At 35.9% G+C, this 13,019-nt stretch overlaps 3 protein-coding genes across 3 annotated transcripts in view; 2 read left to right on the top strand and 1 right to left on the bottom strand.

Annotated features, from left to right (window-relative positions):
* The window catches only part of LOC142342839 (small nuclear ribonucleoprotein F-like), a 537,554-nt gene that overhangs the window by 329,149 nt on the left and 195,386 nt on the right, over positions 1 to 13,019 (top strand). The window lies entirely within an intron of this gene.
* Positions 1 to 13,019, top strand: part of LOC142342838 (vesicle transport protein GOT1B-like) — a 456,129-nt gene that overhangs the window by 329,149 nt on the left and 113,961 nt on the right. The gene's annotated exons all lie outside the window — the stretch shown is intronic.
* LOC142342837 (ER membrane protein complex subunit 3-like) overlaps positions 1 to 13,019 on the bottom strand; it is a 184,743-nt gene that overhangs the window by 49,141 nt on the left and 122,583 nt on the right. The window contains exons 2-3 of the mRNA XM_075394438.1: positions 11,350 to 11,571; positions 10,398 to 10,857 (exon numbers count right to left, since the gene is read on the bottom strand). Of these exons, the coding sequence (XP_075250553.1) occupies positions 10,398 to 10,857; positions 11,350 to 11,502 (613 nt within the window). The 5' untranslated portion in view covers positions 11,503 to 11,571. The remainder of the gene's footprint in view (positions 1 to 10,397; positions 10,858 to 11,349; positions 11,572 to 13,019) is intronic.

Raw genomic sequence — 13,019 nt, forward strand, 5'->3', positions numbered from 1 at the left:
AAACAGACAATAAAATGAACAAGATATGGAATCGTACGCGTGGTTATGTACCATATATAGCCAACTTGAGCGAAACAAGTACACTCAAAATCAGCCGAACATTGTAAATCTAGTTGTCAAATCTACCGTTTCAGAGGTAACGTTTAAAAGACGTAGGGATGAAGGTAATGAATGTGCAACAGGCAATCTCAACCACCGTACGAATTAATGAGCTCTGGTAGTAACATCTTTTTCTTGACGAGAGATACAAATCAGACCAAGTTCTAGATCTTCTTTAATCAGAATCTAAATTTTGTTGACCTAAAGTTCAGATATCAGTAACTGCGTTGTATTTTCATGTTAATCAAACAAGAGGTATCTGACATCATTGCAGCCAGAAAAAAATACCAAAATTGATTGGTGTCCACTAAAACACGTATAATTACTTTTCGAACTGAAGATAACAAAAAAACACAACTAAACCACTTCAAAGGCTTGAAGTATAAAGGGACAGCCTTAAGGACAGTAAGACAATTACAACAACGCTTTACGACGCGCCACTACGTCAAAAGTTATCCAGAAAAACCGACTGCTGGATTTCCTTTTTACCACCGCCAAATGTAAGTTAACACCCCCAAGTTTTACGAAGTAAAAACTATTTTTTAAGGCAAAATTACTTCAGCTCAAACTCACATTTTGAAACCAAATTTTACACCATTGATTCATTACACTAGTACACCCACCTTCCTGTAAAAATCAGATAAATCACAACGTTCACCAACCAGAAATCCCTATGTAAAATTGAGGAACTCCATGTTTTACAGTAAACAGAAAGTTGTCACAAGATCCTATGTAATCACATTTTTCTCTAATATTTAACAAACTTAGCCATAGTTGAAAAGATTTGTAAACATATCACATCTTGTGACAACTTTCTGTTTACTGTAATACTTTGATGGAGTTCAACGACTTTTCATTGGGATCTCTGGTGAGCGAATGTTGCATTTTCTCTAATTTTCAAAGGTAGGCGAGAGTGTAAGGGATCAATGTTGTTTAAATTTTTTAAAATGATTTGAAAATCTGAGTTAAAGTTGAAATACAATTGCCTCAAAAAATAGAAATTTTACTTCGTGAAAATAGGGGGTGCTATCTTACTTTTGCAGTTCAGCACACCAACAAAGCATGAGACGCAAAGAAGATCAAAAGAAGCAGACTTAGATTCAAAAAGGAGAAATCAACACCTCAGACAATTTTAACATGCCGAAAACATGTCGAAACAATTTTAAACATGTCGAAATCTTTTGCACACTATAAACTTCTCACATAAAAAATAGAACAGTTCTGAACCGTCTTCGCCCTCGCTCATTGAAAGATGAGCACTAATCAGACAGAAACAGAAACTAATCTCTACAACGGTCACAATCGACACGTCTCCATGGAACAGAAGACCTAAAACGTAGGCTTTAAATGGCCTGGAGTGGAAGGCCTAAAGCTTAGCCAAAAGATTTCCTGGTAATTTCTGTGTTTTCTCATCACAGGTGTTGGCAAATAGTTCAGGACAAGTAGATGCACAAAACAGACAAAAGCAACAAGATATGGAATCGAAAGCGTAGTTATGTATCATATATAGTCAACTTGGACCAAAAAAAGGACACTCAAAAACAGCCGGACATTGTAAATCTAGTTGTCAAATCTACCCTTTCAGAGGTAATTTTCAAAAGACATACGGATGAAAATAATGAATGTGCAACAGGCAATTTCAACCACCATACGAACTTATCAGCTCTAGTAACATATTCTCAGGACGAGAGATACTAATCATACCAAGTTCTAGATCGTCTAAAATCACAATCTAATTTTTGTTGATAAAAAGTTCAGATATCAGTAACTTCATTGTATTTTCATGTTAATCAAACAAGAGGTATCAGACATCATAGCAGCCAGAATAAAATACCCAAATTGATTGGTTTCCAATAAAACACGTACAATTGATTTTCGAACTGAACATAACAAGAAAATACAACTGTTAACCACTTGAAACGTTTGAAGTATGAAGGGACAGCCTTAAGGACAGTAAGACAATTAAAACATCGCTTTACGACGCGCAATTACGTCAAGAGTTATTCAGAAAAACAGACTGCTAGATTTCCCTTTTACCACCGGCAAATGTAAGTTAACACCCCTAGTTTTACGAAGTAAAAACTATTTTTTAAGGCAAAATTATTTTACCTTAAACTCACATTTTGAAACCAATTTTTACACTACTGATTCACTACACTAGTACACCCACCTTCCAATTAAAATCAGATAAATCACAACGTTCACCTACCAGAAATCCCAATGAAAAAATGAACTCCATCCAAGCTTTGCAGTAAACAAAGTTGTCACAAGATCCCATGTAATCACATTTTTCTCTAATATTTAACACCAGTGCAAACTTTAATATTTAACACCAGAGCCATAGTTGAACAAACCTGAAAACATATCACATCTTGTGACAACTTCCTGCTTACTGTAATAATTTTGAGTTCATCGGCTTTACATTGGGATCTCTGGTAAGTGAATGTTGCGTTTTCTCTAAATTTCAAAGGTAGGTGAGAGTAAGGGATCAATGTTGTTTAAAAATGTTTTAAAAATATTTTAAAATGTGAGTTTAAGTTGAAGTACAATTGCCTCAAAAAAGGACATTTTACTTCGTGAAAATAGGGGGTGCTAGCTTACTTTTGCAGTTCAGTACACCAACAAAGCATGAGACGCAAAGAAAATCAAAAGGAGCAGACATAGATTCCAAAAGGAGAAATCAACACCTCAGACGATTTTAACATTTTAAAACATGTCCAAATCTTTTGCACACAAAAAACATCTCACAATAAAAACAGTTCTGAACCGTCTTCGCCCTCGCTCATTGAGTAATGAGCACTAATCAAACAGAAACTATTCTCTACCAAGGTCACAATTGACACGTCTCCATGGAAGGAAAGACCCGAAAAGTAGGCCTTAAATGGCCTTGAATGGAAGGCCTAAAATTTAGACATAAGGCAAAAGATTTCCTCGTAATTTTTGTGTTTTGTCATCACAGGTGTTGCCAAATAGTTCAGGACAAGTAGATGCACAAAACAGACAAAAAATGAACAAGATGTGGAATGGTACGCGTGTTTATGTACCATATATGAATGTTGGTCAAAATCTTGCTAATTTAAGCTGCCAACTAAAGCGAACTTGAAGGAAACAAAGACTATCAACATGAGGACATCAGCCGGTCCAATTGAAATCTACAATTGTCAAATCCACCATTTCAGAGGTAATGTTTAAATATACGGATGAAAATAGTGAATGTGCAATAGGCAATTTCAACCACCATACGAACTAATAAGCTCTAAACGTAACATCTTCTTCTCAAGACGAGAGATACTAATCATACCAAGTTCTAGATCGTCAATAATCACAATCTAATTTTTGTTGACCAAAAGTTCAGATATCAGTAACTGCGTCGTATTTTCATGTTAATCAAACAAGAGGTATCAGACATCATAGCAGCCAGAACAAAACACCCAAATTTATTGGTATCCAATAAAACACGTACAATTGATTTTCGAACTGAACATAACAAGAAAATACAAATGTAAACCACTTGAAACGTTTGAAGTATGAAGCGACAGCCTCAAGGACAGTAAGACATTTACAACAACGCTTTACGACGTTCCACTACGTCAAGAGTTATCCCGAAGAACAGACTGCTAGATTACCCTTTTGCCACCAGCAAAATTAATCTACCACCCCCATTTTTACGAAGTAATAACTATTTTTTAAGGTAAAATTACTTCAACTTAAAGTCTTATTTTGAAAACATTTTTTACACCATTGATCGACTACACTCGCCTACCTATGAAATTCAGTTAAAACACAACGTTCACCAACCAGAAATCCCAATTTAAAGTTGAAATCCATCCACGTTTTACAGTAAACAGAAAGCTGTCACAATATCTCATGCATTCACATTATTCTCTCTAATATTTAACACAAGTGCAAACTTAGCCAATGTTGAACAAACCTGAAAACATATCACATCTTGTGACAACTTACTGTTTACTGTAATACTTTGGAGTTGATCGACTTTACATTGGGATCTCTGGTAAGTGAATGTTGCGTTTTCTCTTAATTTCATAGGTCGGCGAGAGTAAGGGATCAATGTTGTTTAAAAAATGTTTTAAAATTATTTAAATACGTGAGCTTAAGTTGAAGTAAAATTGACTCAAAATAGAGTTTTTACTTCGTGCGGGTGCTAGCTTACTTTTGCAGCTCAGTACACCAACAATCCATGAGACACAAAGAAAATCAAAAGGCGAAGAACTAGATTCCAAAAGGAGAAAGCAAGACCTCAGACAATTTTAATGTTTTAACATGTCGAAATCTTTTGCACACTAAAAACTTCTAAAGAAAACAGAACAGTTCTGAACCGTTTTCGCCCTCGCTTATTGATAAATGAGCACTAATCAGACAGAAACAGAAACTACTCTCTACCACGGTCACAATTGACACGTCTCCATGGTAGGGAAGACCTAAAAAGTAGGCCTTAAATGGCCTTGAATAGAAGGCCTAAAGGTTAGACAGAAGGCAAAGGATTTCCTCGTAATTTCTGTATTTTGTCAACACATGTGTTTGGCAATTAGTTCAGAACAAGTAGATGCACAAAACAGACAATAAAATGAACAAGATGTGGAATGGTACGCATTGTTATGTACCATATATAGCCAACTTGAACCAAAAAATGACACTCAAAATCAGCCGGACATTGTAAATCTAATTGTCAAATCTACCGTTTCAGAGGTAATGCTTAAAACACATAGGGATGATTATAATGAATGTGCAACAGGCAATTCAACCACCCTACGAATTAATGAGCTCTAGTCGTTACATCTTTTTCTCAAGACGAGAGATCCTAAACATACCAAATTCTAGATCGTCTATAATCACAATCTAATTTTTGTTGACCAAAAGTTCAGATATCAGTAACATCGTTGTATTTTCATGTTAATCAAACAAGAGGTATCAGACATCATAGCAGCCATAAAATACAACTGTAAACAACTTGAAACGTTTGAAGTATGAGGGCACAGCCTTAAGGACAGTAAGACATTTACAACAACGCTTTACGACGCTCCACTACGTCAAGAGTTGTTCCAAAGAAAAGACTGCTAGATTTGCCTTTTACCACCGCCAAATGTAAGTTAACACAGTAAACCACTTGAAACGTTTGAAGTATAATGGGAATGCCTTAAGGATAGTAAGACCTTTGCAACAACGCTCTAAGACGCGCCACTACTTCAAGTTTTATCCCGAAGGACAGACTGCTAGATTACTCTTATGCCACCGGCAAAAGTAAGTTAGCACCCCCAGTTTTACGAAGTAATAACTATTTTTTAAGGCAAAATCACTTCACTACACTCGCCTACCTATGAAATTCAGTTAAAAACACAACGTTCACTTACCAGAAATTCCAACGTAAAGTTGAACTCTATCCACGTTTTACAGTAAACAGAAAGCTGACACAAGATCCCATGGATTCACATTTTTATTTTTCTCTAAAATTTAACACAAGTGCAAACTTAGCCATAGTTGACCAAACCTGAAAACATCACATCTTGTGACAACTTGTTTACTGTAATACTTTGATGGAGTTCATCGACTTTACATTGGGATTTCTGGTTAGTAAATGTTGCGTTTTATCTAAATTTCATAGGTAGGCGAGAGTGTTAGGGATTAATATTGTTTTAAAAAAGTTTTAAAATTGTTTAAAAATGAGAGTTTAAGTTCAAGTAAAATTGCTTAAAAATAGAAATTTTCACTTCGTGAAAATAAAAGGTGCTAGCTTACTTTTGCAGCTCAGTACACCAACGAAGCACGAGACGCAAAGAAAGTCAAAACGCGCAGAAATAGATTCCAAAAGCAGAAATAAACACAATTTTAAAACATTCATCACGTCGAAATCTGTTGCAAATTATAAACTTCTCACATAAAAAATAGAACACTTCTGAATCGTCTTCTGTTTAGGCCACCCTCCCTCATTGATTGATAAGCACTAATGAGACCGAAACAGAAACTATTCTCTACCACGGTCACAATCGACACGTCTCCATGGAATGGAAGACCTAAAAAGTAGGCCTTAAATGGCCTTGAATAGAAGTCCTCAAGGTTAGGCAGAAGGCAAAAGAATTCCTCGTAGTTTTTGTGTTTTGTCATCACAGTTGTTGGCAAATAGTTAAGGACAAGTAAAAGCAAAAAATAGACAATAAAATGAACAAGATATGGAGTGGTACGCGTGGTTATGTACCATATATTAATGTTGGTCAAAATCTTGCTAATTTAAGCTGCCAACTCAAGCGAACTTGAACCAAACAAGGACTATCAACATAAGGACATAAGCCGGTACAATAGAAATCTACAATTGTCAAATCCACCGTTTCAGAGGTAATGTTTAAAATATATACGGATGAAAATAATGAATGTGCAACAGGCAATTTTAACCACCATACGAACTAATAAGCTCTAGTCGTAACATCTTCTTCTCAAGACGAGAGATACAAATCATACCAAGTTCTAGATCGTCTATAATCACAATCTAATTTTGTTGACCAAAAATTCAGATATCAGTAACTGCGTTGTATTTTCATGTTAACCAAACAAGAGGTATCAGACATCATAGCAGCCAGAATAAAATACCCTAATTGATTGGTATCCAATAAAACGTACAATCGATTTTCGAATTGAAGATAACAAGAAAATACAACTGAAAATCACTTGAAACGTTTGAAGTATGAAGGGACAGCCTTAAGGACAGTAAGACATTTACAACAACGCTTTACGACGCTCCACTACGTCAAGAGTTGTTCCAAAGAAAAGACTGCTAGATTTCCCTTTTACCACCGCCAAATGTAAGTTAACACTGTAAACCACTTGAAACGTTTGAAGTATAATGCGAAAGCCTTAAGGACAGTAAGACATTTGCAACAACGCTCTAAGACGCGCCACTACTTCAAGGTTTATCCCGAAGAACAGACTGCTAGATTACTCTTTTGCCACCGGCAAAAGTAAGTTAGCACCCCCAGTTTTACGAAGTAATAACTATTTTTTAAGGCAAAATTACTTCAACTTAACGTCACATTTTTACACCATTGATCCACTAAACTCGCTTACCCGTGAAATTCAGATAAAACACAACGTTCACCTACCAGAAATCCTATTGTAAAGTTGAACTCCATCCACGTTTTACAGTAAACAGAAAGCTGTCACAAGATCCCATGCATTCCCATTTTTCTCTCTAATATTTAACACAAGTGCAAACTTAGCCATAGTTGAACAAACCTGAAAACATATCACATCTTGTGACAACTTGTTTACAGTAATACTTTGGAGTTCATCGACTTTACATTGGGATTTCTGGTAATTGAATGTTGCGTTTTATCTAAATTTCATAGGTAGGCGGGAGTGTTAGGAATCAATATTGTTTTAAAGTTTTAAAATTGTTTAAAAATAAGAGTTTAAGTTAAAACAAAATTGCTTAAAAACAGAAATTTTTACTCCGTGAAAATAGGAGGTGCTAGCTTACTTTTGCAGCTCAGTACACCAACAAAGCACGAGACGCAAAGAAAGTCAAAACGCGCAGAAATAGATTCCAAAAGCAGAAAATAACATTTTAAAAAATTCATCATGTCGAAGTCTGTTGCACATTATAAACTTCTCACATAAAAATAGAACAGTTCTGAATCGTCTTCATTTTAGGCCACCCTCGCTCATTGAGTGATGAGCACTAATGAGACAGAAACAAACTTCTCTACCACGATCACAAACGACACGTCTCCATGGAAGGGCTGACATAAAAAGTAGGCCTTAAATGGCCTGGAATGGAAGGCCTCAAGGTTAGAAAGAAATCAAAAGAACTCCTCGTAGTTTTTGTGTTTTGTCATCACAGGTGTTGGCAAATAGTTAAGGACAAGTAGAAGCAAAAAAACAGACAATAAAATGAACAAGATATGGACTGATACGCGTGGTTATGTACCATATATGAATGTTGGTCAAAATCTTGCTAATTTAAGCCGCCAACTCAAGCGAACTTGAACCAAATAAGGACTATCAACATAAGGACATAAGCCGGTACAATAGAAATACACAATTGTCAAATCCACCGTTTCAGAGGTAATGTTTAAAATATATACGGATGAAAATAATGAATGTGCAACAGGCAATTTCAGCCACCATACGAACTAATCAGCTCTAGTCGTAACATCTTTTTCTCAAGACGAGAGATACTAATCATACCAAGTTCTAGATCTTCCGTAATCAGAATCTAATTTTTGTTGAGTAAAAGTTCAGATATCAGTAACTGCGTTGTATTTTCATGTTAATCAAACAAGAGGTATCAGACATCATAGCAGCCAGAACAAAACACCCAAAATGATTGGTATCCAATAAAACACGTACAATTGATTTTCGAACTGAACATAACAAGAAAATACAACTGAAAACCACTTGAAACGTTTGAAGTATGAAGGGACAGCCTTAAGCACAGTAAGACATTTACAACAACGCTTTACGACGCTCCACTACGTCAAAAGTTATTCCGAAGAACAGACTGCTAGATTTCCCTTTTACCACCGCCAAATTTAAGTTAACACTGTAAACCACTTGATTAGTTTGAAGTATAAAGGGAAAGCCTTAAGGACAGTAAGACATTTACAACAAAGCTCTACGAAGCGCCACTACTTCAATGTTTATCCCGAAGAACAGACTGCTAGATTACTCTTTTGCCACCGGCAAAAGTAAGTTAGCAACCCCAGTTTTACGAAGTAATAACTATTTTTTTGAGGCAAAATTACTTCAACTTAACGTCACATTTTTACACCATTGATCCACTACACTCGCCTACCCATGAAATTCAGATAAAACACAACGTTCACCTACCAGAAATCCTATTGTAAAGTTGAACTCTATCCACGTTTTACAGTAAACAGAAAGATGTCACAAGATCCCATGCATTCACATTTTTCCCTAATATTTAACACAAGTGCAAACTTAGCCGTAGTTGACCAAACCTTAAAACATATAACTTCTTGTGACAACTTGTTTACTGTAATACTTTGATGGAGTTCATCGACTGTACATTGTGATTTCTGGTAAGTGAATGTTGCGTTTTATATAATTTTCATAGGTAGGCGAGTGTGTTATGGATCAACGGTGTTTTTAAAATTTTTAAAAATTTTTTTAAAATGAGAGTTTAAGTTGAAGTAAAATTGCTTAAAAATAGAATTTTTACTTCGTGAAAATAGGGGGTGTTAGCTTACTTTTGCAGTTCAGTACACCAACGAAGCACGAGACGCAAAGAAAGTCAAAACGCGCCGAATTAGATTCCAAAAGCAGAAATAAACACCTGAAACAATTTTAACATTTTAAAACATTCATCATGTCGAAATCTGTTGCACACTATGAACTTCTCACATAGAAAAAAGAACAGTTCTGAATCGTCTTCGTTTTAGGCCACCCTCGCTCTTTGAGTAATGAGCAATAATCAGACAAACTATTCTCTACCACGTCACAATCGACACGTTTCCATGGAAGGGGAGACCTGAAAAGTAGGCCTTAAATGGCCTGGAATGGAAGGCCTCAAGGTTAGACAGAAGGCAAAAGAATTCCTCGTAGTTTTTGTGTTTTGTCATCACAGGTGTTGGCAAACAGTTCAGGACAAGTAGATGCAAAAAACAGACAATAAAATGAACCAGATACGGAGTGGTACGCGTGGTTATGTACCATATATGAATGTTGGTCAAAATCTTGCTAATTTAAGCTGCCAACTCAAGCGAACTTGAACCAAACAAGGACTATCAACATAAGGACATAAGCCGGTACAATAGAAATATACAATTGTCAAATCCACCGTTTCAGAGGTAATGTTTAAAATATATACGGATGAAAATAATGAATGTGCAACAGGCAATTTCAGCCACCATACGAACTAATCAGCTCTAGTCGTAACCTCTTTTTCTCAAGACGAAGATACTAATCAGACCAAGTTCTAGATCTTCTGTAATCACAATCTAAATTTTGTTGACCTAAAGTTCAGATATCAGTAACTGCGTTGTATTTTCATATTAATCAAACAAGAGGTATCAGACATCATAGCAGCTAGTATAAAATCCCCGAATTGATTGGTATCCAATAAAACACGTACAATGAGTTCATTAAACAAAACAGTAATTATCTGACAATCTTAAAATTATTAGATGAATAAAAAGCCTTATAACTATTCGATAAAACAGAATTTGTCAGGTTTATTTATACCAAACTCTACTTTTCGGACTAAAGATAACAATAAAATACAGCTGTAAACCCCTTAAAACGTTTGAAGTATAAAGGGACAGCCTTACCAGCAGATGAGAACTGCTCTTGCATTGCCGAAGCCTGATCCGCACTGTTGTCAGCCCCCAGAACCAACGCATACACTGACCTCAGTCCAAAAACGTTCAAAAAGTACCAGCTAGCTGATGACACCCAAGACGCGTCCAATGATACCAACTCGATTCCTCGCTGCAACATTGGTTTGAATCTCAGTGTTAAGGGAAAGGGAACTTTCGTTGTAATGAATCCGGAAAAGGTCCAGTTAATCCAGCCTCCAATTACGATCATAGGCAGAACATTCATCATGTTTCCCTTCATTGCGTCTTTCATCATACTGGGGTCGGTCATTGGGTTGGCGATGTTTTGATCACGTTTTTCTTTCTTAAAGAATCCAGTCTCCGCGTTGTTGAGGAAGTTTTTGCGCATAAGGAAAGACTGCTTTGGGAGAAATCTGCCATTTTCTCTCAGCAGGCGACTTCGCATCAATACCTAAAGCAAAATACCTATGTATGAATTTTATAACAAAACACTATTTCGTCTCGAGCAGACTAAGTATTATTCACCACCAAAGTATTCCAACCTAATAGAACTGAACTCAGAGAAACTCTTTAAAAAAATGAGTGACTGTACTTAAAAAATAATAATTCAGCCAAAACATCCAGGATGAGATATCATTAGAGAAATTTTGGAAGAAAGCTTTACATCGGGAAAACTGTTCACCGGGGAATGGAAAAACTGTTCGTTGTCATTTTTCGCGTTAACCGAGGATTGAAATCCTTTGGAGTATTTTTATGATGCTCTTAATTCTCTTCCCCGGCCAATTGTCTTTGCCCTGTGGGCGTTTTGTATGACCAAACTGCCGACCACCCGGAAAAGAAACCGCTGCGTGTATGGAACAGATATCGCAAGAAGGGCGTTGCAGTGATCCCAAGAAGCCCTGAAAATGTTTGCCATAAACAACATGGGCAGTACGCAACCAACCTGTGAGTCCATGATCTGCTGTAAATCCACTTTCTTCTCGCTGGCTAATAGGACAGAGACGTAGTGTCTCACAATGCCAATGAGGAATGTGATGATGACTATAGGCACAAACACCCACAAACGGATGTTCGAGTCAAGCACCAGATCCGTCATCACTACGATTCGGCTCAGTCAATTAATGAATGAGTTGTGTGCCAATACTAAGCACCAAAAATCAAATCTGAAAATTTTCCAAATCAGTCTTGAAAATGATTACACCTTGATACTCATAATGACGATCACCGACAAATGAAAAATGAGATACAATCCATGTCATTTTTTAAGAAACAATAAACCGGCGGAATGAATATCTATCCCTGCCTCCAAGCACTATTAAAAAGGAAGAAACTTAACGTACAGAACAGTTTATCTATGAACCCGTTAATATCCCAAAAATAATGGAAACTAAAAACTAAATCGACTAAGCAAATTTTCCTATAATATCAGATGCCATCTATGTTTGTTAAGTAAGTTTAAGTGGCAATTATATATATATATATATATATATATATATATATATATATATATATATATATATATATATTCTTAACTAAATCGTATCATGGACATGGGGCATTTTTCGCGCGGGGGTAATATAGAGATTATTCTCAATCTGTTCACGGCTCTCTCAGTTTTGTTTATTTGTAAACTTTTATTGAGATCTTGAGATTTATTACAACTCAGATCTGACATTATCTTCCAAACGGAGAGGAAACCGATGGAGCCGAACGCTGTATAGGCGTAGAGCATAGTGCAAGGAAATTAAAACCAAATACATTCTGAGTCTCAGATGGATTATTAGTTGATTTATATATACTTTGGATTTTTTGAATGAAATTGTCAATAGAACAGCGCGAAGAAGGCCAATGAAATAAGGATACTACTCGAATTTCCCAATTCTCGCACATTTGCTATGCCTATTTGGCCAATTACGCACCGACCCAAAACACCCTAGCTCATGCGATGTAAATTATTTGTAAGCAACATCAGAGAACGTTCTCTCAAGTTTTTAAAGAGCACAGTGGAGATAGAAACAGATACAGATATAAGTTGAAAAAGTGGTCGACGCGCTCAAAACGTTACGCAAAAACATTCAGCAATAAAACAAAAAAGCTTGTTAAAATTCATTGCCTTTTAACTCAAAATCCTTTTCATTAGGGACCTTTATTACACATATGCGTTCCTTTGACCTTAAACTAATTCAAATTAAACTTCAGTTTAAAAGTGTAAAAGTCATTTTATCGAGTGAGGTAAGTCACGTCTGATCAAAATCTAGTTATTCAGAAAATTTCACTTTTTCCGCTTTGCTGTGTGAACAAATGTAAAACGAAAAAGAGTGTCAGACGATGAAACAAAAAAACATAGCAGGACAAGTCCTGACGTACAATTCAAAGAATTTTCATTGACTAAACAGAAAAACTAGACCTAGAATGGACTATGATTGAATTGAGAAAACCATTTAAAAAAAATCAGATAAAAAAATAAGAAAAAACAAAAAAATCAATGTCAAAATGCCGCATGTGAACAAAAAACCACTAGCGAGTAATGAAAATTTAATTCAAACAAAAAACTAGGCCTAAAATGAGCTGTGAATGGATTGGGAAAACCATTTAGAAAAAAATCCGATCCAA

This window comes from Convolutriloba macropyga, chromosome 7, assembly GCF_964194025.1.
Source record: "Convolutriloba macropyga chromosome 7, txConMacr16.3, whole genome shotgun sequence".
In the NCBI taxonomy this organism is placed as follows: domain Eukaryota; kingdom Metazoa; phylum Xenacoelomorpha; order Acoela; family Convolutidae; genus Convolutriloba; species Convolutriloba macropyga.